This window comes from Martes martes, assembly GCF_963455335.1.
Source record: "Martes martes genome assembly, chromosome: 2".
Lineage (NCBI taxonomy): Eukaryota > Metazoa > Chordata > Mammalia > Carnivora > Mustelidae > Martes > Martes martes.
Window position 1 is genome coordinate 89,002,588 of NC_137889.1, and position 27,363 is coordinate 89,029,950.

Here is a 27,363-nt window from a genome sequence, read left to right on the forward strand (position 1 = left end):
TAAGGTCAAAACTACATCCAAAAAACTCTTACTTTCTTTTTTTAAAAGATTTTATTTATTTATTTGAGAGAGTGAGCTAGAGCATGAGAGAGAGAGCAAGAGTAGGGAGAGCAGCAGAGGGAGAGGCAAGCTCCCCACTGAGCAGGGAACCTGACGTGGAGCTGACGGCAGATGCCTAACCAACTGAGCCACCCAGGTGCCCCTTAAGTTAATTTCTTATTGAATACTAATGCAACTTGATATGTTGATCACCCTGCTTTTTGGAAAACTTCTTAAACTCTCTTGATTTCCATAATACCGAAGTCTCCTTTATCTGCCATAATTTTTCTTTCCTATGTTTCCCATGTTTCATCCTTTGCCTGCTTCTCACATACTTCATGTTCACACAGGAAAAGAACATTCCTTGATTTTAAATTCCATCTGTATCATAATTAGCCTTCCAAGCAACACATCTAAGCCACATTTCCACTTGACGTCCCACAGGCACCTCAAACCCAACATACTCAAATGCTTTCTCTTCCTCACCTACCTGAAACCTCTTCCTTCCCTGAGGTGCCCTGCCCTCCCTCTCCCTCACAATTCCCCTGCCACTGCTGTAGTTCAGGCCTTCATCTGCTATTACAACTACCGCAAAATCCTGTCCTTTATCACTTAGTAGTCTTTTAGCTTGCAGACCTTCAACAGAATAGATTAAAAGACTCTTTCAACAGCTTTCTATTACCTAAATCAGTAGTTTTTAAAAACTTTAGTCAATGCCACTAAATTATAGATTTAAAAATGTTTAAATGACAATTTTTAGATTATACATATTTCACTGCAATCTTCAAAAAAAAAAAAAATCAAAACTTCTGTGTGTTCAAGAATCACCTGGAAGGCATAAACCATAGATTGATGGTCCTGACCTCCAGAGTTTCTGAATCAAGAATTTATTTTCTAACAAGTTCCCAAGGGAATGCTTATGCTGCTGGGCCAGGGGTCACCACTTCCTTTACATTTTGAGAACCACTGTCCTACAGGTTAAAGCCCAGCACAGCATAAAGGCCTCGCACTGTCTAATCCAATCTTCTCCCTCTGTTTCTCTTAAACTTCATGTTCCTGCAACATGTATACAGTGCTCATCCTTGATATTTCAAAGCCAATTTTTGGTAACTATCGTTCACTTAACGCGGTATAGAAATGATCCATTATGCTGTATCTGTCTCCAGAGCCTAAGATAGGTTTAGACTGTGTTAAGCATTTTGTACTAATCAGGGCTAGCCCAGTGTCTGGCACGTACTAGGCGTTCAACAGATGAAAAATGAACTGAATACCCCTTTTCTTAACTGGCACCTAGAAAAACATGTTTATTATTCAAAACTAAGACTGAGGTTTAATTTGTCTATAAAACCTTTTCTGACCCTTCCAAGGTAAAAATAGCCACTCTTTTCTTTGTGTTCCCCACTATCCTTATAAATATATCAACATCCCTTTACCACTTCATTGCATTTATTTATTCACATGTCTATTTCCCTATATTGGACTGCAAGTTTTCTCAAAATAGGGCTGGCTATATTCTATGTGTCTCTGATTTTTTAAAAAAGATTTTATTTATTTATTTGACACAGAGAGAGCAAGAGAAGGAACACAAGCCAGGGGAGAGGAAGAGAGAAGCAGGCTTCCTGCAAAGCAGGGAGCCCAGTGCATAATTCAATCCCAGGACCCTGGGATCACAACCTGAGCCGAAGGCAGATGCTTAACCAACTGAGCCACCCAGGCACCCTGCATCTGCATTTTTTTTTAAAGATTTTATTTATTTGACAGACAGAGATCACAAGTAGGCAGAGAGGCAGGCAGAGAGAGAGGGGGAAGCAGGCTCCCTGCTGAGCAGAGAGCCACATGTGGGGCTCGATCCCAGGACCCTGGGACCATGACCTGAGCCTAAGGCAGAGGCTTAACCCACTGAGCCACCCAGGTGCCCTCTGCATCTGCATTTCTAATGCCTACCCAGAATCTGGCGTGTGGTAGGTACTAAATAAATATTTGCTGAATAATGGCATTAAAAAATGTACTAAATTGCTTGTGTCATCTTTTCCAACTAAATCAATACCTTAAATCAAAGAAATTTAAAGTTGGAAGAGGCTTTAAAGATTATGCAAATCAAAATTGTTTATAAATAAACTGAGGCCTTCAGAGATTATGAAATCTGCCCCAAATTACACTATTAAATGGCACAACTGCAATTATAATCCCAGAATGTAATCTCAATTATTGAATAGATTTTCAGTAGAAACTAGTATTTCAGTTTTATAGTTCACCTAAGGAACATGGAATGGAAAGAAAAAAAGCTAAAAATGAAACAAAAAGATCAGGATGCAAATCCTTTCTATACTGTTTCTCTGTGTGGCCTTGGGCATATTTTTATGCTCTCTGAGTTCTCTTCATCCATAAAATGGAATAAAACCATCTATCTCATAATAAGGACTGAATCCCACACTAAAACCTACTCATTAAGTTCTTGCAATCATGTAAGAGATCATGTACACAAGGGTCTACTATATGCCTACTATATACATGTAAATCAGACTACCAAGGTGTTGTTTAAATTTAAAACTGAATGTATTTATTTAAAGATTTTATTTATTTATTTGACAGACAGAGATCACAAGTAGGCAGAGAGGCAGGCAGAGAGAGAGAGGAGGAAGCAGGCTCCCCACTGAGCAGAGAGCCTGATATGAGGCTCAATCCCAAGAACCCCCGGGATCATGACCTGAGCCAAAGGCAGAGGCTTTAACCCACTGAGCGACCCAAGCGCCCAAAACTGAATTTAAAGAGGAATTTAATTAAATACCTTGACTTCCTGAAACAGGATTCACAACTTAAAAAAACCCTACACTTCAAAAAAATTTAATTCTTGACATCAACCTATAAAAAAAGGAGAATAAGCAGTCCTTTCCATGTTAAACTACAGCTAACACTTGGACAACCCAGGAGTTATGGATGCCAACTTCCTGTGTAGTCGAAAATCTGCATATAACTTCTGACTCTCCCAAAACTTAACTTAATAGCCTACTGCTATTAACATGCTGTAACATGGTCAGTTAACACATATTTTATGTATATATTATATACCATATTCTTACAATAAAATAAGCTAGAGAAAAGAAAATGTTATTAAGAAAATCATAAGAGAGGTGTCTGGGTCACTCAGTTAACCTGATCTTTGACCTCAGCTCAGGTCTTGATCTCAGGTTGTGAGTTCAAGCCCCTCACTGGGCTCCATGCTGGGCGTGGAGCCTACTTAAAATAAAAAAATATAGTAAGAAAAAAGAGAAAATACGTTTATAGTGCTATAAAAAATCCACATACAAGTAGACCTATGCATGTAGTTCAAACCCGTATTGTTCAACAGTTTTATTTAGAAGAACATTCACATTTTTTTTTACATAGATAAAATCCCACTATTCATAATCAAGTACTCCCCTTTGTTGTTATTTTTAGGCTATTCCACAGATCTCTTTATTTGATAACTATATTGGGTAGCAAAACAAATGTAGATAAACTCTCTGTTCAAAGTACCACTTCCCAAATTCCTGGATTTTCATTTACTTTCCATCATCCCTCAAATATATTTTTCATACTTGTAAAAAGTAACATAAGTGAACATGAACTATTAGGAAAATATAGTCTGAAAATTGTGGCAAATAAAGGTAAAGCTGCATGCCTATTTAAATATAAGACCTCTAGATTCTAAGAGTCTAACATAATCTATTATACAAATTTTAAATGTAATTAGTGCCTTTCAGTTTTTAAAAAATTTTTTTTTGTAATCTGCACACTCAACATGGGGCTAAATTCATGACCCCAAGATCAAGAGTCAGATTGCTCTTCCAACTGAGTCAGCCAGGGGCCCCATTTAGTGCCTTTCTTTTAATAAAACACAAAAACTAGTAATATTTAAACACAAAATATGTGTCACATTCCATCCCTGGCACTAGAAATATAAATGTGAATAAGGTATTTACCTGTCTCTGAAGAGCTCAAAACATGTTCAAATAAATTTCAGTGCAACACAGTAAAATAAAACAAGTGCAAACAAAGTATTCTAAAAGTACAAATGACAGAGAAATTAACTCTGCTAAAGTATCAAAAAACCTTAAAAAAAGGAGGGAAAGAGAGAGCTATTTCAGCAGGCTCTTCAAAGTTCACAGGACTTAAGTCTTTTTAAAAAAATTCGCTTATTGGCAAAACTACCTGAATCATGCCTAGTAAGATTCACATATGACCTTACTTGCCAATTACTACCACTTTAAGGTAATCAGATACTAATCATCTTACAATTAAGTTTGGGAATATAATCCTTCCAGTAGAGATGATAAAATGAGTAATTTAATTACCAGCAGTTTGCTTCCTTGGGGTAGTCCGAATGGAATATTCAAAGTCAGGTACTGCTCTGCTACTCAAGTGAAGATGGTAATTTCTTGCTTCATCCAATAAATCTCTACATTTTAGATTTTGCTTGACAATCTGTTCTTTTGCCACAACACCCATAAGAAAATCAACTGGCAACAACGGCAAACGAACCTAAGATCATGAATAATCGCAAATGTAAAATTTAATTTGTAATTAGTTAGCTCACACTCTACTTTGTAGTATTTTAAGTATTTTGAGTTGTCTTTTTAAAACTCATTTACCACACAAAGTCTTTCTAATATGTGAAGGAAGTTCAATGAGCCAAGTTCTAAAGTGATTTCTAGTATGGTCTAATGAAATCAGATTACATATTAAATGCATCCTCCCCCCTTTACATACAGATTTAAGTAGACTGGATAAAATAATTCAGTTGTATTCATTCAAGTTTCTCACTTCCAAAAATAATAGTGTTATAATCACAAGGCCCCACTGCTGCTAGAGAAAAGGCACAATCAAAACAAAATTGCCATGTTTGGGGGTTCTTTGGCCTTTTAAAGCTAAGACTGAACAAATGGAAACGGGATTTCTTTGTTACTTGAACACAGAAACATTCATAATATGAAATCAGTGTTGTTTTCTCCAAATCAGTCACCTTGGAAGGTTATATATTAAGTCAGAGATGCATCCCCACTTTAAATAGAGGCACTCACCTTTCTTCCCTTAAAGATGCATTGGTTTTCTAGTGGATTAAGGGGATGATCAAACCAGGTAATGTGATTTGGAGTTAAAAGTACATGTGCATACACACCAATAAGACAGCTGCAAAATAATGAAACTTTTTGTTTCTGTGACAAACTTATTTTCAAAGTAATTCTTTTTTTTTTTTTTTAACAGATTTTATTTATCTATCTGACAGAGAGAGATCACAAGTAGGCAGAGAGGCAGGCAGAGAGAGAGGAGGAAGCAGGCTCCCTGCCAAGCAGAGAGCCCAATGCAGAACTCGATCCCAGGACCCTGAGATCACGACCGAGCTGAAGGCAGAGGCTCAACCCACTGATGCACCCAGGCGCCCCTCAAAGTAATTCTAAGGCCCATTTATTATCTCCCTACCCAGGTTACCCTGTTGACAGTAAGTAAGTAGATAAGTAAGTAAATAAATAAGTAAGAAAAAAGCCACATATCTGAGGTTACAGAATTGAAACTGTGGTGAGGAAAGAAAATGGAAAATTATGTCTTGTGGTTCTTTCCAGATAGGAAAGTAATTCACTACAATTTAGAAACTTCATTATAAAACAATAGTTACTTAGAGCTGTTTCCTCAGAACCTGTTTCTATCAGCATAAATAAAATATTTATTACTACAGTTTCAAAGTGCTATCTTCAACATTCAGGTTAAAAAACAAAGAATGATATTTCTAATTAAATGTAACAAATTCAGACTTATCCTTAAATAGCACAGTGAGTAAATAGGGAAGTAAAGAGAAAGCTATTTTCACATTGTATTACACAAGGATTTCTACATTCCTTTGGATAATCTACACTATTCATGATCAATCAAACACTCTAATTTGCTTCCATATCACTTCATTTCTACACACAATCTTATTTCAGTCCCTACCTGTGCAAGTGTTTCATCCAACCATTTGGAATGATGCTGAGGATTTGCAAGAAGCCACTTGATGGCTGCACTATAGACCTGCTTTTCATTCTCAATATTTAAATCACTGGAGGACAAAAGCTTATGGAGATGTTGGGGTGACACACTTACAAAGTCTTCACACTCCACTACTTCAGTAAAATGCTCACAGGCATACTGATCCGCCATGTCCATTAAGTCTATTCGGTTGTGACTTTCAGCAAAGGCTCTCACTGCCAGGCAGTTGGAGGGATGAAAATGTAACTTCATGTATTCACAACAAGCTCTAGCCACCAGTTCAACCTGTAGTATACAGGCTGCGTATAAGAGAGGCTGGACATTGTCAACAGTCAAAGTGAGCCGTGAAGAATAGACAAATTTAACCAAGTCTTCTATTGCATCACCATCAAAATCTCTGATCTCAATCAGTGTTTGCTTGGCTTCAGCCATTTCGGAGAGAAACATGGCTCTGAAGTAGGGGATAACGCAAGCCAATACTAGTTTGTGACAAGAGATGAGCTTTGAGCCAACCTGTTCAAAACAAAAAGACAAAAGGAGACTCAGTTTAATATAAAAATCAGTTTTAGATCAGCATTGAGCATGTGGTAGCAGGGACAAAACCCACACAGATTTAGTGTATTTTTTTTTTAAAGATTTTATTTATTTATTTGACAGACAGAGATCACAAGTAGGCAGAGAGGCAGACAGAGAGAGGAGGAAGCAGGCCCCCCGCTGAGCAGAGAGCCAGATGTGGGGCACGATCCCAGGACCCTGGGATCATGACCTGAGCTGAAGGCAGAGGCTTTAACCCACTGAGCCACCCAGGTGCCCCTAGTATATTTGTTTTAACAATGCAATCCTTTGGTCATTTATTTTAATGTAGGCCAGCTGCAATTTTCTTCTTCCAAATAAGCCACTTATCATCTATATATTGTCTATTTATGCATATATACTAAAATCATAAACTATGATTTTCTATATTATCTCAAATTTCAGGAGCATTTTGTGAATGAATGAGAAGACACATCATCTAGCACTACTTGGGCACTATTCTTGTTTTTGGTCTGTGTGTCCCTTTTTTAAAAAAACTTTTTTCCAGTTTTATTGCTATAACTGACCATGACATTTTGTAACTTTAAGCTGTTCAACATAGTCATTTCATACATATATATATATATCATGAAATGAATACTACAACGTTTAGTAAGTAATACCTCACATAATTACAATTTTTTCTTTCCCTGTGATAAGAGCTTTTTAAGATCTCTTCTCTTAGGGGCACCTGGGTGGCTTAGTGAGTTGGGCATCCATCTCTTGGTTTTGGCTTAGTTCCTAATCTCCAACGGGTCATGAGAACAAACCCCAAGTTGGGCTCCACACTCAGTGGGAAGTCTGTTTGGGATTCTCTCCCTCTGCCCCACCCCCTACCTGTGCTGAGGCATGCACTCTGTTCTCACATAAATAAACAATTTCATTTAAAAAAAAAGATCTCTTCTCTTAGCAACTTCTAAATATACCACACAGTATTATTAATTATAGTCACCATGTCAGATACTATTCTAAGTGCTTTTCGTGTATTAACTCACTTAATGGTTCCAATGCTCCTATAAGTAGGTACTATTAAGATTCACAATTTATCAGTGAGAACACTGAAGCACAGAAATAATAAACCATTGTTTAGCAGTATTTACTATGAGCTTAACTAAAGTTTTTCATTTCTTAAATTATTTTGAAATAATATAATAAAAAGCGCTGAAATCTTAGCACCTTATTTGATAAAAAATTACACTACTGTTAAGAGTTTGCTGTTGTAAATGACACAATAAACTTTGCTGTCACTGAATCTGTTCATACTCCATTATCTCCTATAGATAAATTTCTAAAAGTAGAAATGGTATTTCAAAGTTTAGGTGCAGTTTGGATACGTACTGATAAACTGTCTATTTCTGATCTACCTACAATATTTGTGCCATATTTTTGCTATAACTTATTTAAAAATATTTGTCAATTTGATGAATGAAAATATTATCCCACTGTTTCAGTTTATCTTTTACTAATATTGAATCATTCATTAATTTTGGGCTATCTCTATCTCTTCTATGAAGTTTTTTCTATGACTTTTTTCATATGTATTTTTAAGAACTCCTCATATGTTTAGAGTGTGAATCATCTGTCATATATATTTCAAGCTTTTCTCTTTTATGATGTACTTTTTTATTCACCCCCTATAGATTTTTACACAATCAAATCAATCTTTGTCTTTATGACTTCTGCCTTAGGTGCTATGCTTAAAATTGGAATCGTTCAAATATTCCATTAATATTAACTTCAGGTATTCCAGTATTTTTATGATTTTACTGTTTTATACTTACATCTTTATTTCCATCTGGAAGGTTTTGGTACTGAGTATCCAGTTTTCCCAGCACTTTATGTTAAATAATCATTAAGTACAAGTAATAGGACAGTGTTTTACCAATTTTCCTGTTTGCATGTAGCATTTTGACTATATAAATACACTTATAGTTGTATCTCATTATTTAGGAATGAATTTTAAAATGAGAACTTCTAAAGAAAAAGGCCTGAGGAGTATTACAATGTATAAAGGCTTTTGTTTATAAATCTTCCTCCCTGACCTTTTTTCACTAATGTGGAGGAAAAATGAATATCCCTTCAACAAATACAAGATTATCATTTCTGTTAGTTATACTGTATTTAATTTTTTAAAAGAATTTATAAGGCAAGATTTAGATTCTATTGAGATTCAAGGTGTAACCTAGACTAAAGCAGAAAGCTTGGCATGTTCTCAAATTTACTTAAGCCCTAAAGTGGGATCTGAAACCTGATATTAAACATTTTAAAAACAGGCTAAAAATATCTTTTTTTTTTTTTTTTTTAGAAATATCTGAGGGCGCCTGGGTGGCTCAGTGGGTTAAAGCCTCTGCCTTCGGCTCAGGTCATGATCTCAGGGTCCTGGGATCGAGCCCTGTGTCGGGCTCTCTGCTCAGCGGGGAGCCTGCTTCCTCCTCTCTCTCTCTCTCTGCCTGCCTCTCTGCATACTTGTGATCTCTGTCAAATAAATAAATAAATAAATAAAAAGAATATCTGCATATGCCATGATTGGGATTTAGTTTTTATGCAAATATTTGTAAATCTCACGTGACATAAATCTGCTTCAACAACCTGTCATTACATAAATAGAATTCTACAATTTCCAGTTAAACATTAACACTGCTTTCTTAGACAAGCTGTATAAATCAATGGACCACAAATTATTTTCATATTGTTCATAAGGCTTTGTCCTTCAATAACTATTTTACTTTGATTCATATAAACTAAAACTTGAATATTTAATATACACACATACATCACATCCCCTATGTGTCCTTTTAGAATAAATACCCATCTTAATTTTAAAAAGGTCTTTGAACCATGTGTATGAAATAGCAACATCAAAATATTTGGCTTTCTATGCATTAATTCTTTGACATTATAAAGTTTCATTATATTACCAGAAGTTTATTTCTATATTTTCTGTTCTGGTACATAAAAGTAAATTACCAAAAACATTTTATCAGAAATTTATTTTTTTATTTTTTCTCCTCTCTTTTTAAAAAAATTTTATTTTTTTATTATGTTATGTTAGTCACCATACAGTACATCATTAGTTAGAAATTTTGAAATGAGGGAACAGAAATTTTGAAATGAGTGTGGCTCAATCAGTTAAGCCTTTGGCTCAGGTCATGATCCCAGGGTCCTGGGATTGAGTTCTCCATCAGGCTTCTTGCTCAGTGGGGAGCGTCCTTCTCCCTTGGCCTGCCACTCCCCCTGCTTGTGTGTGCTCACTTGCTCTCTCTCTGACAAATAAATACATAAAATCTTTTTAAAAACCTGAGTAATGGAAACAATGGATAATATTTTAGAGATCGAATAAATAAGGATCTACAAATACAAATATTTAAATACCTCCTTTCCTGAACATGAAAAAAATCAAAATATCAGGTGCCTGGTTGGCTCAGTTGGTTATTAAGCAATTGCCTTCGGCTCAGGTCAAGATCCTAGAGTTCTGGGATCGAGGCCTGCTTCGGGCTCCCAGCTCCATGGGGAGTCTACTTCTCCCTCCGACCTTCTCCTCTCTCATGCTCTTTCTCACTGTCTCTTTCAAATAAGTAAATAAAATCTTTTAAAAAATAATCAAAATATTGATTTATTATTTGAATGTCAGAAAGTAAAAGCCATCATTTATTACAGTGATTAACACAGAATGCTTAAATGTTAAATATAAAATCACCTCCTCCTTTTTCATTTCTCTTTATTAGATTATGTCTGCCTTCCAGTCAGGAGTTATCTGTTACATTTATAAGGCTAATAATTTTATCATTTCTACCCCCTGGAAGTATGCTATTATAATATAGTTCATATATTTTTTTTCCCCTGAAATCTTTTGGAGGACTTTGTCTAACCTGGTCACTTAGAAGTTTGATACCAAAAAATAATGACACTTAGTCTTGAAAGCATTTATTAGAATCCTATAAACATTTGTTTTAAAAAATTACAGAAACCTGTACCTTCAAAAAAAAAAGCCAAATATTATGAATAATACATAATAATACATATTCAGTGGTGGCATCAACAGGTGATGTAGGGGGTTTCCTTCCTCTAATAATCTGTTAACCTCTTTAAGTAAAATTATCTATGATCTTTACTAAGAAGAATTACATTTCCTCAAACTACATAAAACATGAGTATAAGCATCTTTGTAAATGTTACTCTTGTTGATCTATAATGTCTAATTTAAGCATTATGAATGCCATGCAATACCCCTGCAAGAAAAATTTCCCCATCCTTTTTTTTTTTTTTTTTAATTTATTTATTTGACAGACAGAGATCACAAGTAAGGAGAAAGGCGGGCAGAGAGAGAGGAAGGGAAGCAGGCTCCCTGCTGAGCAGAGAGCCCCATGTGGGGCTTGATCCCAGAACCCTGAGATCATGACCTGAGCCGAAGACAGAGGCTTTAACCCACTGAGCTGCCCAGGCGCCCCCCCCATCCTTTATGCAACCAAATTGTTGCCCTTAAGAAGCTTGCCTGCTATATAATTTTATACCTGCTACTGGGTATACAGTTTAAAATGTTTTCACTAATAAACAAAATAATACAAAAACGAGTTTTACCTCTCCCTGGAATGACCTCAAAATAATAATTTTTTTTTAAAGATTTTTATTTATTTATTTGACAGACACAGATCACAGGTAGGCAGAGAGGCAGCCAGAGAGAGAGGAAGGGAAGCAGGCTCCCTGCTGAGCAGAGAGCCCGATGTGGGGCTCGATCCCAGGACCCCGGGATCATGACCTGAGCCGAAGGCAGAGGCTTTAACCCACTGAGCCACCCAGGCGCCCCTTTTTTTTTTTTTAAATTTTTTATTTTTTTAAAATAATAATTTCTTATGTGAAGGCTTTCCAATCACTTCTCAGGCATAATTTATAAATCTCCTATGCTACCCAAAAAATAACACAAAAATGACAATCACAAAATTATACCCTTGTTAGCTGTGTTTGTGCCTATCTTCTGGCTAAATTTCAAATACCTTCAAATGGGGCACCCGGGTGGCTCAGTGGGTTAAGCCTCTGCCTTCGGCTCAGGTCATGATCTCAGGGTCCTGGGATCAAGCCCTGCACTGGGCTCTCTGCTCAGCAGGGAGCCTGCATCCCCGCACCCCCTCCCCACGTTGCTCTCTCTGCCTGCCTCTCTGCCTACTTGTGATTTCTCTCTGTCAAATAAATAACTTAAAGCTTCAAATGCCTTCAAAGCAAGAATAGAATATTATTCAAATTCCAAGTTTATTTATACTCTCCATGTAACTAGGGTAAGACCTTAGTAAATATATACTAAATAAACTTCTTTCTTTTTTACTCTTTTTTAAATTAACATATATTATTTGTTTCAGGGGTACAAGTCTGTGATTCATCAGTCTTACACAATTCACAGCACTCCCCATAACACATACCCTCCCCAACATAAACTTATTTATAAAATGGTGCTCATTTTGGAATTTAAAAAATCAGCTAATGACATTATATGCAAATAGTAAAATAAATCTGGCTAACTGCCTTTTTAAAAAGATTTTATTTTTTAAAAAAAGATTTTATTTGAGAGAGCACGAGTGGAGTTAGGGGCAGAGGGAGAAGCAGACTCCCCACTGAGCAGGGAGTCTAATGCAGGGCTTGATCCCAACAATCCAGGATCATGTCCTGAGCTGAAGGCAGATGCTTAATCAACTGAGCCACCCAGGTGCCCCTAAAGATTTTATTTTTAAGTAATCTCTATACCCAAAGTAGGGCTTAAATTACAACCCCAAGATCAAGAGTCACACACTTCAATGACTTAGCCAGCTCAATAGTCTTTCTAAAATGTATGCCCTAAAAGCAATAATGGTTGAAGGAAACATACTAATAAAAGAATGTAAATATGACTTCATAGTAAACAATAATCCTCAAAGTTGTATTAATACAAAAAGTGAAGTTTATGTTGAACTGAGCATTATAAATTGTCCATAATCCCATTTGACTTAGTTGTTCTACGACAGTTAAATTCTGACAGTTAAAGAAATGTTGACTTAGAATTAAGAAACAAATCCAGGGGCTCCTGGTTGGGGCCTCTGCCTTCCCCTCAGGTCATGATCCCAGGGTCCTGGGATCGAGCCCCGCATCAGGCTCTCTGCTCAGTGGGGAGCCTGCTTCCCCCTCTCCCTCTCTGCCTGCCTCTCTGCCTACTTGTGATCTCTAAGAAATAAATAAATAAAATCTTCAAAAAAAAGAAAAAGAAAAAAAAAAGAAATCCAATAACAGACCTGTTAAAAGATTAAGTTGTAACACTTTTTTTTTTTCTTAAGATTTTATTTATTTTTCAGAGAGAAAGAGAGCAAAAGCAGGGGGAGAGATGGACAGAGGAAGAAGCAGGCTCCCTGATGAGCAGGGAGCCAGATGAGGGATTTGATCCCAGGACCCTGGGATCATGACCTGAGCCAAAGGCAGACACTTAACTGAAACACCCAGGCATCTCAAGTTGTAACACTTTCTAAAGAATAGGAACAAAATATACCATAGCAGAATTATCTGATACCCTTGGAAAAAAACAATGAGAGTATACATAATGATCCAAATAGCTGATATTTGTTATCTATTCTATACCAAGCACTGCCATAAGGACTTCATCTGTATCAATTCACTTATCCCTCAAAAAAACCATCACTCTTATTGTACAGTTGAAAAAATGATAGTCCCTTTAAATTAATGAAGCATTTCTCATTCCCAAAAGATCTCTGTCATTGTTTAAAACAGTATTTTAGTTTTTAACCACTGTTTGTATGGGAGTTTTATTTCAATCTATTGCCTAAGTTACACAACAAAGTTATGAGTTTAGTTCTCACTCATCCCAAAATGGCTATATCCCTATTTTTTCCTTAAGAAAGTTTGTATGTACTATGTTGTAAAAATCATTCTAAAATTCAATTATAAAATTTATAAAATCAGTAATACTCTACTTATTTTCAGTTCATATGCTGATATGCTGAATGGTAATTGACTGAATCCAAATAGTCGACTTTACATTTCTTGTTTTTGCCAAAGCCAGTGTGGGTCCCTGAATTTCACAACAAAGGTGAAAATTAGAACAATGGTATAAATAATATTAAACATACCATACAGAACAAAAAACTTAAGTGTTCCTACATTAAAACATATACATGGTTAAATTTCACACAGAACTAGAATTATATAATGGTTTTCTTCTCAATATCTTAGGGCCCAGAACTACATAAGGACAGTAGCAGTTTAAGGAAAGAAAATATAGCTCACTTATTTGTAATGTAATAGTATACTCCCAGACATTATGGACCTGAAACTCAAAGCCTATGCTTTCAGCTTATAGACTTTTGTTGAGTGTCCTCTGATCTGATTCTTCAAATATGCCTTTAAGCCCTATGACTCAGCTCTAAAAACTTGTCTGATCAAGAGTGGAAAGCAAAATCTAAGAGACTCCAAGGTGGCAAAATAAAGGTGGAAAATGCTGCGTATGAATCATCAAAGGTGGAGAATGAATGCGTATGAATCATCAAAAAATTTTTAAAATAACAGTGACATATAAGAATAGTAAAAAATCACCTTAAACAAATGAGGAACAATTAGAACATGGGTTCTTCCACACTGCTTTATCGCTTTTCCAATTTTACTAAAATTGTCTTTTGCAACAGAATAGCATGATTCTATAGACCACAGACTTAGAATTTACTACACTTTTTTATCCAAGTCTGAATAGATTCTACTTCACTATCAGGTATAGATAATCTCACTTAAGGGACAATTGTTTTAAAGTAGAGGGTAAATTACCAGATAGGAACATATACTAAAACACTAGTGCAACAGAATAAACACAAAGACTTCTTACCTTTCTAAGTAATTTCTAAATTCATGAGTTAAAAGCTTACTGGTCAACAGCAATTTATTAATTTCACTAATAGTATACTTTAACGTTTTAAGGTTCCAGAACTCTCAGAAGCTAAATTAACTAAGAAATAATATTAACATTTATTAGTACAATAATTTTATCTTATGCTAACCTCACTTTACGTACCTTCCCTTATGTCCTTTCACCTTCAATAAAAAAGAACTAAGACTAAAATCATCTTGACTGTAATAAGTATGGCACCAAAAATTTGCCTTGTGTGGTTCTAGAAACCCTCATTTTTCATAATGCAATAAAGAGATTGAAAAAGAAAAAAGGAGTCTCACCTTTAGTGTGACATCACAGAGTTCTCCATTTTCATAAAACCGGAGAAGGGAACCATGAAAATCTTTCCAAGCTTCATTTGCTTCAAAGATAAAGGAGTCTTCTCCATCACCATCACTAATTGAAGACCTATTCTTTATTTGCTGATGCTGCTGCCTTTTCACCTTTGTGCAGTGATTCCTAGCTTGTTTTGCATTCACAGATTCTGAAGCCATTTGCAACATTGTTCTTTTAATATAACTCTCTTCTCAAACATCTCATTTATTCTTTTGTAAAGAGTGGGGAAAAGGCAGAATGTAGATGCTACCCGTTAACCTTTAGACATTTTTCAAAATCCACTCAAATTGACGTTGTCCAGTTTCCTGAGATTAAAAAAACAAATAAAACACATAAAAACACACAAGAAAGAAATCATTAGTAATTATTGTTTACCAAATTACATATATAAAATGACTACATAAATTATTACTTTAAAAAGAACAATTAACTTCGTAGCTTTATGGTAAATGTCATATAAGTCACCTCAGTTATTCCAGTGAAGGAACTTATTTATTTATTTATTTATTTAGAAGGAACTCCTTTAAAATCTAATTTGAAAATTCTGGGAAGATGGTGGAATAGAAGCATCAGGAATCTGTCTTCCCCACTTAGGCAACAATTGCACTGGCTGAATCTGCCTGCTGTAACTATTTTGGAACTCTGTGGAGTCTGTTGAAGACTTGCAATTTCCACAGAAAAACTGACATGTTTAATTTTGGTCAATTTAAGCAGTAGCAGCAGCCCATCTCCACATCCTCAGTCAGGTTGCAAGTAATAAGCTGTGTGCATGTTCCTGAGAGCTTGCACAATTTCTAAGAGTCAGAGTGAACAAAAAGGACTCAGTTCTCCAAATATCAGGGATCTCTGCTGATTGCTGACTACTGTTTCTGATCACAGAGGTGTAGATAAATGAGGTGGATAGCCATTGTTAATACACTTTCACCTATTGTTACAAGTCCCTCCCTCTTGGCTGAAGTGACTTCCAGAGAATTTAAAAGGTTTGTGTCCTTCCTTTCCACTCAATTTTTTGTTTTAGTTTTGGTTTTCCCTTTTCAGAAGCAAGACATAAAAAACAAGAATATATACAAAGAAAATTAGAAAGTGACAATGCATGCCAAGGGAAATGCTCAGAAAAGACCCAAGAAGACCTTAAATTATATCTCAGGTTGATCTTCAGCACACAGATGGCCTACAATAATCAAAAAGAGGAGGGGAAAGTAACAAAAAATAGCAGACCTTAAAGAATTGGGTTAAATCTGGACACTGATTTCCAGAATTACATTATTAGATTCAAATGCCCAGTGTTCAACAAAAAATCACAAAACATATAATGGAACACATGGGGGGGGGGTGACAGGCAGACAAACAACAAACTGTCCTAAAAAGGAACTAGTGGGATTTATACTAAATGAAAATTTTAAAACAACTCTGAAAAGATGCTCAAAGAACTAAAGGAAGATATGGGGTAGGAAAAACAACCAATACCATCAAACAAAGAAACATAAAACGAAAGAGAGACCAAAAAGAGTTTCCGAAACTGAAAAGTAAATTAACTGAAATAAAAAATTCACTAGAAGGACTCAGGACAGATTTGAACAGCAGAAGAAAGAATGACCAACCTTGAAGACAACACAATGGAAATTATCAACCCTCTGGAAAAAAAATGAAGCAAGATGAGCAGAACCTAAAAGATTTGTGGAATATCACACAGACCAACGTACACATTGTGGGAATCCTAGAAGAGTAAGAAAGAGATAAAGGGGAAGAGGGAATATTTAAAAAAAATAATGACTGAAAACGTCCCAAATTTGATGCAAAACATGAATATAAACATTCAAGAACTTCTACATAAGAGGAACTCGAAGAAAACACACAAAGACATTATAATCAAGCTTCTAAAAGCCAAAGATTAAAAGAACACAACAGGAGAAAAGTGAATCATAAGATACAGGATTCCTCTATAAGGAGCAGATTTTTTATCAGAAACTTCAGAAGCCAGAAAGGGTGGGCAGATATGTTCAAGGTAGTAAAAGACAAAAACTGTCAAAATATTATATCTGACAGTAATGGTCTCCTAAAGTGAAAGAGGAATTAAGACATTCCAAGATAAAAGCTGGGAGAATTTGTGACCCATTAGACCTAGCCTGTAAGAAATATTCAAGAGAGTCCTGCAAGGTTAAATGAAAGAATGCTAAACAGTAACTCAAAGCCATATGGAAAAATAAAGAGTTCAGTAAAAGTAAACACATGGATAATTACAAAAGCTAGTATGACTGTAGCAATGATTTGTAACCACACTTTGTTTTCTACAGATTTAAGAGACTAATACATGTAAAGAAGAAAAAGCAATTATTAATGTAAAAGCTGGTATCACTGTAACTTTCATTTGCAACACCAAATCTTGTTTCCTATACAACTTAAGGGAAGAGAATACTTCAAAATAAATAAAAAATAAAAAATTTCAAATTGAAATTTAATAATTATTAGTTGTATCCAAAGACACAAGCAAGTTAAAATGGAAAGGACTGAGAAAAATATTTCATGCAAATAGTAACCAAAATAGAGCAAATACAGCTATGCTAATACCAGATAAAATAAACTTCAAGTCAAAAAATACTACAAGAAACAAATATATGTTAACAAAGGATCAATATAGCAAGAAGATATAGTAATTACAAAGATTTATGCATATAATGACAAATCATGAAAATACGTGAAGCAGAAACTAATAGAAATGAAGTGACAAATAAATAGTTCCAGAATAGTAACTGGAGACTCCAATACTCCAGTCACAATAATGGAAAGAACAACCAGACAGAAGAAATAGAGAACAATACAACACAATAAACCCACTAGGTCTAAGACATAAAAACACTTTACCCAACAACACAATACACATCCTTCTCCAGTGCATATGGGACATTTTCAGAACAGACCATTGTTAGGCCACAAATTAAGTCTCATAGATTTAAAAAGATAAACAGCATACCAAGTATCTTCTCTAATACAACAGGATGAATTTAAAGATCAATGGCAAAAGAGAAATGGAAAATTGGCGGGACTGGAAAAATTATTACATTTTAAACAACCAATGACGCAAAGAAGAAATCCCAAGGGAAAAGAGAAAATACTTAGCAAAAATTGGACAGCCACATGCCGAAGAATGAAACTGGACCATTTCCTTACACCATACACAAAAATAGACTCAAAACAGATGAAAGATCTAAATATGAGACAGGAATCCATCAAAATCCTTGAGGAGAACACAGGCAGCAACCTCTTCAACCTTGGCTGCAGCAAATTTTTCCTAGACACAGCACCAAAGGCAAGGGAAGCAAGGGCAAAAATGAACTATTGGGGCTGCATCGAGATAAAAAGCTTTTGCTCAGCAAAGGAAACAGTCAACAAAACCAAAAGACAACTGACAGAATGGGAGAAGATATTTGCAAATGACATATCAGATAAAAGGCTAGAATACAAAATCTATAAAGAACTTATCAAACTCAACACCCAAAGAACAAATAATCCAATTAAGAAATGGGCAGAAGACATGAACAGACATTTCTGCAAAGAAGATATCCAGATGGCCAACAGACACATGAAAAAGTGCTCAACATCACTTGGAGTCAGGGAAATACAAATCAAAACCACAATGAGATACCACCTCACTCCAGTCAGAATAGCTAAAGTTAACAAGTCAGGAAATGACAGATACTGGCAAGGATGCAGAGAAAGGGGAACCCTCCTACACTGTTGGTGGGAATGCAAGCTGGTGCAGCCACTCTGGAAAAAGTATGAAGGTTTCTCAAAAAGTTGAAAATTGAGCTACCCTATGACCCAGCAATTGCACTACTGGGTATTTACTCCAAAGATACAAATGTAGTGATCTGTAGGAGCATGTGCACCCCAATGTTTATAGCAGTAATATCCATAATAGCCAAACTATGGAAAGAGCCTAGATATTCATCAACAGATGAACAGATAAAGATGTGGCGTGTGTGTACACACACACACACAGACACACACACACACACGCACGCACAATGGAATATTATGCAGCCATCAAAAAATGGAATCTTGCCATTTGCAACGATGTGGATGGAACTAGAAGGTATTATGATAAGCAAAACAAGTCAATCAGAGTAATGAAAAGAAGGGCCATCTGTACCCCAATGTTCATAGCAGCAATGGCCACAGTCGCCAAACTGTGGAAAGAACCAAGATGCCCTTCAACAGACGAATGGATAAGGAAGATGTGGTCCATATACACTATGGAGTATTATGTCTCCATCAGAAAGGATGAATACCCAACTTTTTTATCAACATGGATGGGACTGGAAGAGATTATGCTGAGTGAAATAAGTCAAGCAGAGAGAGTCATTTATCATATGGTTTCACTTATTTGTGGAGCATAAGAAATAACATGGAGGACATGGGGAGATGGAGAGGAGAAGGGAGTTGGGGGAAATTGGAGGGGGAGACAAACCATGAGAGACTATGGACTCTGAAAAACAATCTGAGGGTTTTGAAGGGGCAGGGGGTGGGAGGTTGGGTGAGCCTGGTGGTGGGTATTGTGGAGGGCACGTGTTGCATGGAGCACTGGGTGGTACATAAACAATGAATTCTGGTATACTGAAATTTTAAAAATAAAAAAAATTAAAAATTTAAAAAAAAGTCAATCAGAAAAGACAATTATCAGATGATCTCACTGATATGTGGAATTTGAGAAAACAAGGCAGAGGATCATAGGGGAAGAGAGGAAAAAATGAAACAAGATGAAACCAGAGAGGGAGACAAACCATACGAGACTAATCTTAGGAAACAAACTGAGGGTTGCTGGAGTGGAGGGGGGTGGAAGGGTTGGGGTGGCTGGGTGATGGACACTGGGGAGGGTATGTGCTATGGTGAGTGCTGTGAATTGCGTAAGACTGATGAATCACAGATCTGTATCCCTGAAACAAATAATACATGTTAATAATAATAGTAAAAAAAAAAAAGAAAATACTTAGCAAATGAAAACAAAAACACAAGATACCAAAACTGATAGTAGCCACTGTGAAAGCAGTGTTAAGGAGGAAACTTATGCTATAAACATACTGAAAGGGGCGCCTGGGTGGCTCAGCGGGTTAAAGCCTCTGCCTTCGGCTCAGGTCATGATCCCAGCGTCCTGGGATCGAGCCCCGCATCGGGCTCTCTGCTCAGCAGGGAGCCTGCTTCCTCCTCTCTCTCTGCCTGCCTCTCTGCCTGCCTCTCTGCCTACTTGTGATTTCTGTCTGTCAAATAAATTAAAAAAAAAAAATACTGAAAAAATCTCAATTCAAAAATCTCAAATATCGCTTTAAAACTTAACAAGAAAAGGAAAACAATCTAAACCCAAGGCTAGCAGAAGAAATAAAATTGATTAGAAAAGAGATAAATGAAACAGAAAACAGATAAACAGTAGAGGAAAACAAATCAGAAGTATATTCTTTGAAGAAATCAACACAACTGACAAAACTTCAGCTGAATCAAATAAGACAAAAAGAAAAAAGTCTCAAATGAATAAAATCAGAAATGAAAGTGGGAACATTACTCCTGACTGTACAAAAATATAAATAATTTAAGAGAATACTATGAACAACTGTACATCAATGAATTGAATATGCAATGGACATATTCCTAGGACACAAAACCTAAATCTGAATTGGCATAATTATTAAGAAGACTGAATCAATAATCAAAAATCTCCCAACAAATTAAACACCTAGACCTAATGGCTTCATTAGTGAATTATACCAAACATTTAAAAGAACTAATACTATTCCTTCCAAACTTTTCCCCCAAAACTGGAGAGGACAGAAAACATCCTAACCTATTTTTTGAAGCCAGCATTACTCTGATATCAAACCCAAACAAAGACAATGAGAAAACTACAAACCTATAAAACTTGGAACACTCATGCCTGAAACTATAAACCTTCTAGAAGAAAACACAAAGGAAAAGCTTCATGACATTGGATGTGGTCTGATTCCTTGGATATAACACCAAAAGCACAGACAACAAGAGAAAAAAACAGACAAATGGGACTACATCAAATTTTAAAACTTCTGAGCAGCAGAGAAAACAACACAGTGAAAAGGAAACCCACAGAAAGGAAAATACTTGCAAGCCATATATATATATATACATACATATATATGTGTGTGTGTGTGTGTCTATGTGTGTATACATATATACATACACACACATACATATACACACACACTTATATTAAGGATTAATACCCAAAATAAAAAAGTCCTTCAACTCAATAATAACAACAAAAAAACCCTCAAATAATTCAATTTGAAAATGAGCAAAGGAGTTGAATAGACATTTCTCCAAAGAAATAAAAATGACCAATAAACACATGAAAAGATATTCAACATCACTATCAGGAATATGCAAATCAAGACCCCACAACCATTAGGATGGCCACAATAAAAAATTCAGAGGATAACAAGTGTTAGCCAGGATGTGGAAAAATTGGAACCCCTATGCACTGTTGCTAGGAATGTTAAAATGGTGCAGACCTGAGATACAGGAGGAAATCAGCAGATCAGGAGGATCCGGAGCTCACCTCGTTCCACGGACACACCTAGAAAGCCAGGGAAACTAACTTAGAAAATGACCCAAAGACTGGCAGAACCAACTTTCCAATTTAATCATGGGGGAAAGGCCACATTAAAAAAGGTAAGAGGGACAGAGACATGATGAGCAAACTAACTTCTGGCGAGACTAACCACAGATGGGAGGGTTTCCACAAACAGAGAAAAGGGAGAAGGGCAGACCCCACATCAAGACTTGCACTAGAAAAACAAATCCCCACAACATTTGGCTTTTTAAACCAGTAAGGATTAACTTCGTGAGTTTTTACAGTCACTGGGGCTTAACTCCAAATACTTAAAATCAGCCAGGCCTGGCGCTGGGAGAGCCAGAAAGTGATAGGAAACTGAGTCCTTGCCCTGAAACACCCAGCATAAAAGCAAAAATTTCAAAAGCACCTCGGGTATGCCGGAAGAAAAGTCCTTTAATCTCAGAACGTACACTAGATAGGCAGGGATCTTAAGGAGACTTCTTCAAGAATAAAAGAACTGGCAGGTACCATTTCTCCTCCCACCCCAGGCTTAGACTGCTGGACACTTCTGGGAATACACTCCCTCTAGCTTGCTAACACCACATGCCCTGACCCTGCATTCTCCTGCAGATCTCCCCCATCCAACATTGTCCCACTCAGCAAACATCCCTCCAAAGGAGCTCCTGCTGCAAAACATCCTATAAACAGCCCAAGTGGGGAACAGCACCACTCCAAAGTGACCCCTGTGCTGGGGAGAGGGGCAGATAACCACACACACCAGTGCAATTGCAGCCTCAGAAGACTTACTGGGGGCAGGCATCTGGTCTGATTGCAGGCCTGCCAACCAACAAAAGCCTCTCAGGGAACAATGAAGGGAAAGTGTCCTGAAGTTCAATGTTACAACAGCTGCAGCACACAAGCTGAGGGCAGGTATCTGGTCTGACCTACTAACATCAACCAACTACAAGTCCACAGTGGCCCCAGACTAGCCACTTAACAGCACAGGGACCAAAACCCTGCAAACAGCAGATAAACTGGGCCATTCCAACCAACTGAACTTAAGGCAAACACAGCTCAGCCACAACATACATAGGATGGTGCATGCAACATACATAGGAGATACCCCTGAAGTGCCTGGTTCTGGTGAACAAGGGATGCTGTACTACAGGACACCACCAGACCTCTTCTTCATAAAGCTACACTTTTAAGAACAGGAGATGTAGCTGACTTTCCCAGTACAGGGAAACACACAGAGTTAGATAAAATGAGGAGACAGAGGAATATGTCCCAAATGAAAGAACCGGACAAATCACAGCAAAAGAGCTAAATGAAATTATAAAGATGAGCAACACGCCTATAAATAATTCAAAGTTATGGTCATAAAGATACTTATAAAACTTGAGAAAATACTAAAGGATCTCAGTGAAACTGTCACCAAAGAGATAGAAAAGATAAAAAGAACCAATCAGAGATGAACTCAATATCTGAAATTAAAATTGTACATACTAGAGGGAATCAACACCAGACTAGAAAAGGCAGAAGATGGATAAGCAAACTGAAAGAGTAATGGAAAGCAACCAAGCTAAACAGAAAAAAAGAGAGTAATAAAAATTAGAATAGGCTATGAGAACTGACTGACATTGTCAAGTATAACAACACCTAAATTATAGTGATCCCAGAAGAAGAGAGAGAAAAAGGAAAAGAAAATTTATTTGAATAAAGAATAGCTGAAAACTTCCCAAATCTGGGGAAAGAAAGAGACATCCACATCTGGGAGGTAAAGAGAACTCTCAAAAAAATCACCCCCCAGCAAGGTCTATACCACAACACATAACAAAGTGACAAAAAGTAGTGAAAAAGAATTTCAAAAACAGCAAGAGGAAACAATTACTTGTATACAAGCGAAACCCCATAGAGCTGTCAGCTGAGTTTTCAGCAGAACACTGCAGGCCAAAAGGGAGTGGCATGATATGTCATGCCACTGAAAGTGCTGAAAAGAAAAAAAACCTGCAACCAAGAATACTCTACCCAGCAAGGCTATCATTCAGAACAGAGGAGAGATAAAGAGTTTCCCACACCAAAAAAAAGTTAAAGTAAATTCTTTGAGTGGAAAGGAAAAACTCTAATCAAGAACAAGAAAATCAGGGAAGGAAAAAATTTCACAGGTAAATACAAACATAATGAAAGTACTGGATCAATCAATTATAAAACCAGTACAGAGGTTAAAGAACAAAATTAGTAAAATCAATTATTTCTATAAAAGTCAGTCAAGGAATTCACAAAAGGATGTAAGGTATTATATCATCCACATAAAATGTGGAGAATAAAGATTTAGTACTTTTAGAATGGGTTCAAACTAAGCAACCATCAACTTCATATAGACTGGTATATGCATAAAATGTTACATGTAAACTTAATGGTAACCACAAATCAAAAACCTGTCATTGATATGCAAAAAATAAAAAGGAACCCTCAACCATATCACTAAAGAAAGCCATCAAACCACAAGGAAAGAAAGCAAGGGAAGGAACAGAAAAGAACTACAAAAAAACCATATAAAGTAACAAAATGGCAATAAGTCCATACTTATCAATAATTACTTTGCATATAAATGAACTTAATGCTGTGATCAAAAGATACAGGGTGACTGAATGGATAGAAAAGCAAGATCCATCAATACACTGCCTACAAAACACTCACTTCAGATCTAAAGACACACTAAGACAAAGTAAAGGGATGAAAAAACATTTATCATACAAATGGACGTTTTACTTTCTGTTTTTACAGAGCTGGGAATGTCCACAATAGCCAAAAGATGGAAAGAGCCCAGATATCCATCAACAGATGAATGGATAAAAATGTGGTGTGTGTGTACACACACACACACACACACACACACACACACACACACACACGGAATATTACACAGTCATCAAAAAGAATGAAATCTTGCCATTTGCAATGATGTGGATGGAACTAGAGGGTATTATGCTAAGCAAAATAAGTCAATCAGAGAAAGACAATGATCAGATGATTTATCTCACTGATATGTGGAATTTAAGAAATAAGGCAGAGGATCATAGGGGAAGAGAAGGAAAAATGAAACAAGACAAAACCAAAGAGGGAGACAAACCATAAGAGACTCTTAATCTTAGGAAACAAACTAAGGGATGCTGGAGGGGAGGTGGGTTAGGGGATAGGGTAACTGGGTGGTGGGTATTAAGAAGGGTACTTGATGGCATGAGCACTGGGTGTTTGTTATATGCAACTGATGAAATCTCTAAATTCTACCTCTGAAACTAATAATATGCTATGTTAATTAAATTGAATTTAATTTTAAGATTTTTAAAAATGAAAACAAAGGTGGGTAGCAATATTTATATTGAACAAAATAAACTTTAAAACAAAGACTGTGACAAGAGACAAAGGAAACTACATAATGATAAACAGCTACAACACAACAAGAGGATGTAACAATTATATTTATGCACCCAACATGAAATCATTTAAATATATAAACTATTAACAGACATAAAGAATTTCAGTAACACATTAATAGTAGGGGACTTAAACACCCTTACTTATATTAATGGATAGATCATCCAGACAGAAAATCAACAAGGCAACAGTGGCTCTGAATGACACACTGGATCAGATAGATGTATTCAGAACATTCCATCCCCAAACATTCGGATGTATTCAAAACATTCCATCCCCAAACAGTGGAATAATGAATGGGCTAATCTAGAAATCAAAAAGGAAATCACAAAATACATAGAGACAGACTAGACGGCAGCAGCTGGCATAGAGCTCCTTAGATGCCATGGCTTCAATAGCACGGTAGCTCCCACCAGTTGTGAGTGTCACCAGCCTCTCCCCCAGGAAGCCACTAGCAGTCCACTTACCCCTGCTCCTCCATAACTATGTGCTTACTGAAAGTGTGTAATCAAAACTGCCAGGATGTCAGAGGAGATGCAACGGGACTCAGTGGAGTGTGCTCCTCAGACACTTAATATAGGACACTACAGCTCACATTAAGGAGTTTAACAAGAAGTAAATCCCACCTTGCACAGCATCGTGGGGAGAAATTTCAGTAGTTATGCAGCACATGAAACCAAACACTTCATCTACTACTACTTAGGCCAAGTGGCCACTCTTCTGTCATAACTCCTTAAAAGCATGGACCACGTCACACACCCAGTGGTCCATCCAAAACCAAAACTGCAGCCTAAATTCCAAATACCAGAGACAAATCTTCAGCCTTGCATGAGAGAACACCACAATCTCTTAGCCTCTATTGTGTTGTTTTGTATAGGCATTCTCTGTACAATTTTGTTATTGGTTATTAAATTAGCAAAGCAAAACAAAACAAAACAAAGGCAAATGAAAATAAAAACACAATGGTCCAAAATCTTTGGGATGCAACAAAAACTGTCCTAAGAAGGAAGATTACAGCTGTACAGGTTTACCTCCAGAAGCAAGAAAAATCACAAATAAAAAACCTAACCTTTCACCTAAAGGAACTAGAAAAAGAAGAACAAAGCCCAAAACCAGTAGAAGGAAGGAAATAATAATGATTAGAGCAGAAATGAAATAGAAGCCCACCCCCAAAAATCAATAAAACCAGCAGTTGGTTCTTTGAAAAGATCAATAAAATTTATAAACCCTTAGCCAGACTTACCAAAAAAGAAAAAAGAAGAAACAAGTAAAATCAGAAATGAAGGAGAAATAACTAACACCACAGACATTCAAAGGATTATAAGAGAATATTAGGAGAAATTATATGCCAACAAATAAGAACCACCTATAAGAAACAACCTATAAGAAATGGATAAATTCCTAGAAACATAACCTTGCAAAGTTGAATCAGGGAGTATTATAAAATTCGCATAGACTGACTACTGGCAATCAAATTAAATCAGTAATCAAAAAGCTCCCCAAAAAACAAAGTCCAGGACCAGATGGTTTCAGAGCTATTTTCTACCAAATATTTAAAGAAGAATTAGTACCTATTCTTCTCAAACTATTCCAAAAAATAGAAGAGGAAGGAAAGCTTTCAAATTTATTCTAAACAGCCAGCATTGTCCTGACACCAAAAAAGAGACACTACAAGAAAAAGAAAACTACAGGCCAGTATCTCTGATGAACATACATACACACCTATGATGAAGTTTAACGTATGTTAGACACAGTAAAAGAGTAACAACAACAAATATAAAACAATTATAACAATATATGGTAATAAAAGTTATGTGAATGTGTCTTTCAAAGTATCTTTTTGTACTATACCCACAATTCTTTGATGTGAGATGAAAGAACGCCTACACAAGATGAAGTGAGATAAATGACACAGGCATTACAATATACTGTTAGGCTACAACTAACCTGATGATACGTCAGCAGGATCAGCTACTTCTGAACAGCAGGTGACCTCGCAAAACTGAAATGGCAGGAAATGAAGCCATGGATAAAGGAGGTGTGGGGGGACTACTGTACTCTGAAATGTACAAATCTTGCCTGGGTTTTAATAGGCCCCATTAAATAATCACCATGCCCCTATCATCCCTAAACATCTATTATGGGCAATGAGCCAGACTTATCTAGCTTTCAGTGTCAATTTCAAACTGATGTATGTAGTTCAAACTGCTTATCCTGGCATTCACTGTTCTGATTCCAACTTATCTTCTAGTCTTTTCCTCCATTAATTTTGACATAAAGTAGGGGAAAGAAGGGGGAAAGGCTACTTACTAAACTATTAAGTGTCACATATTTTGTCAGAAATCTTATATAAACTTTCTCATTTAAGCATCATGAATACATTATAGATGGCCTAAACATCCCGGACTTGTCCAAAGCGACACAGTGGAACATGGGAGCTAGGATCTCAATTCAGCTCTGATTAAGCCCATTCTTTTTCTATTAA

At 36.4% G+C, this 27,363-nt stretch overlaps 1 protein-coding gene across 2 annotated transcripts in view; it reads right to left on the reverse strand.

The window, feature by feature from the left end:
- KLHL8 (kelch like family member 8) overlaps positions 1 to 15,162 on the reverse strand; it is a 28,865-nt gene extending 13,703 nt beyond the window's left edge. Inside the window, exons 1-3 of one of the 2 annotated variants that reach the window (XM_080797457.1) lie at positions 14,809 to 15,162; positions 6,007 to 6,555; positions 4,374 to 4,560 (exon numbers count right to left, since the gene is read on the reverse strand). In XM_080797457.1, the coding sequence (XP_080653583.1) occupies positions 4,374 to 4,560; positions 6,007 to 6,555; positions 14,809 to 15,030 (958 nt within the window). In that variant the 5' untranslated portion in view covers positions 15,031 to 15,162. The remainder of the gene's footprint in view (positions 1 to 4,373; positions 4,561 to 6,006; positions 6,556 to 14,808) is intronic. The other variant, XM_080797458.1, reaches the window with a different exon arrangement.
- Positions 15,163 to 27,363: the final 12,201 nt, after the last annotated feature.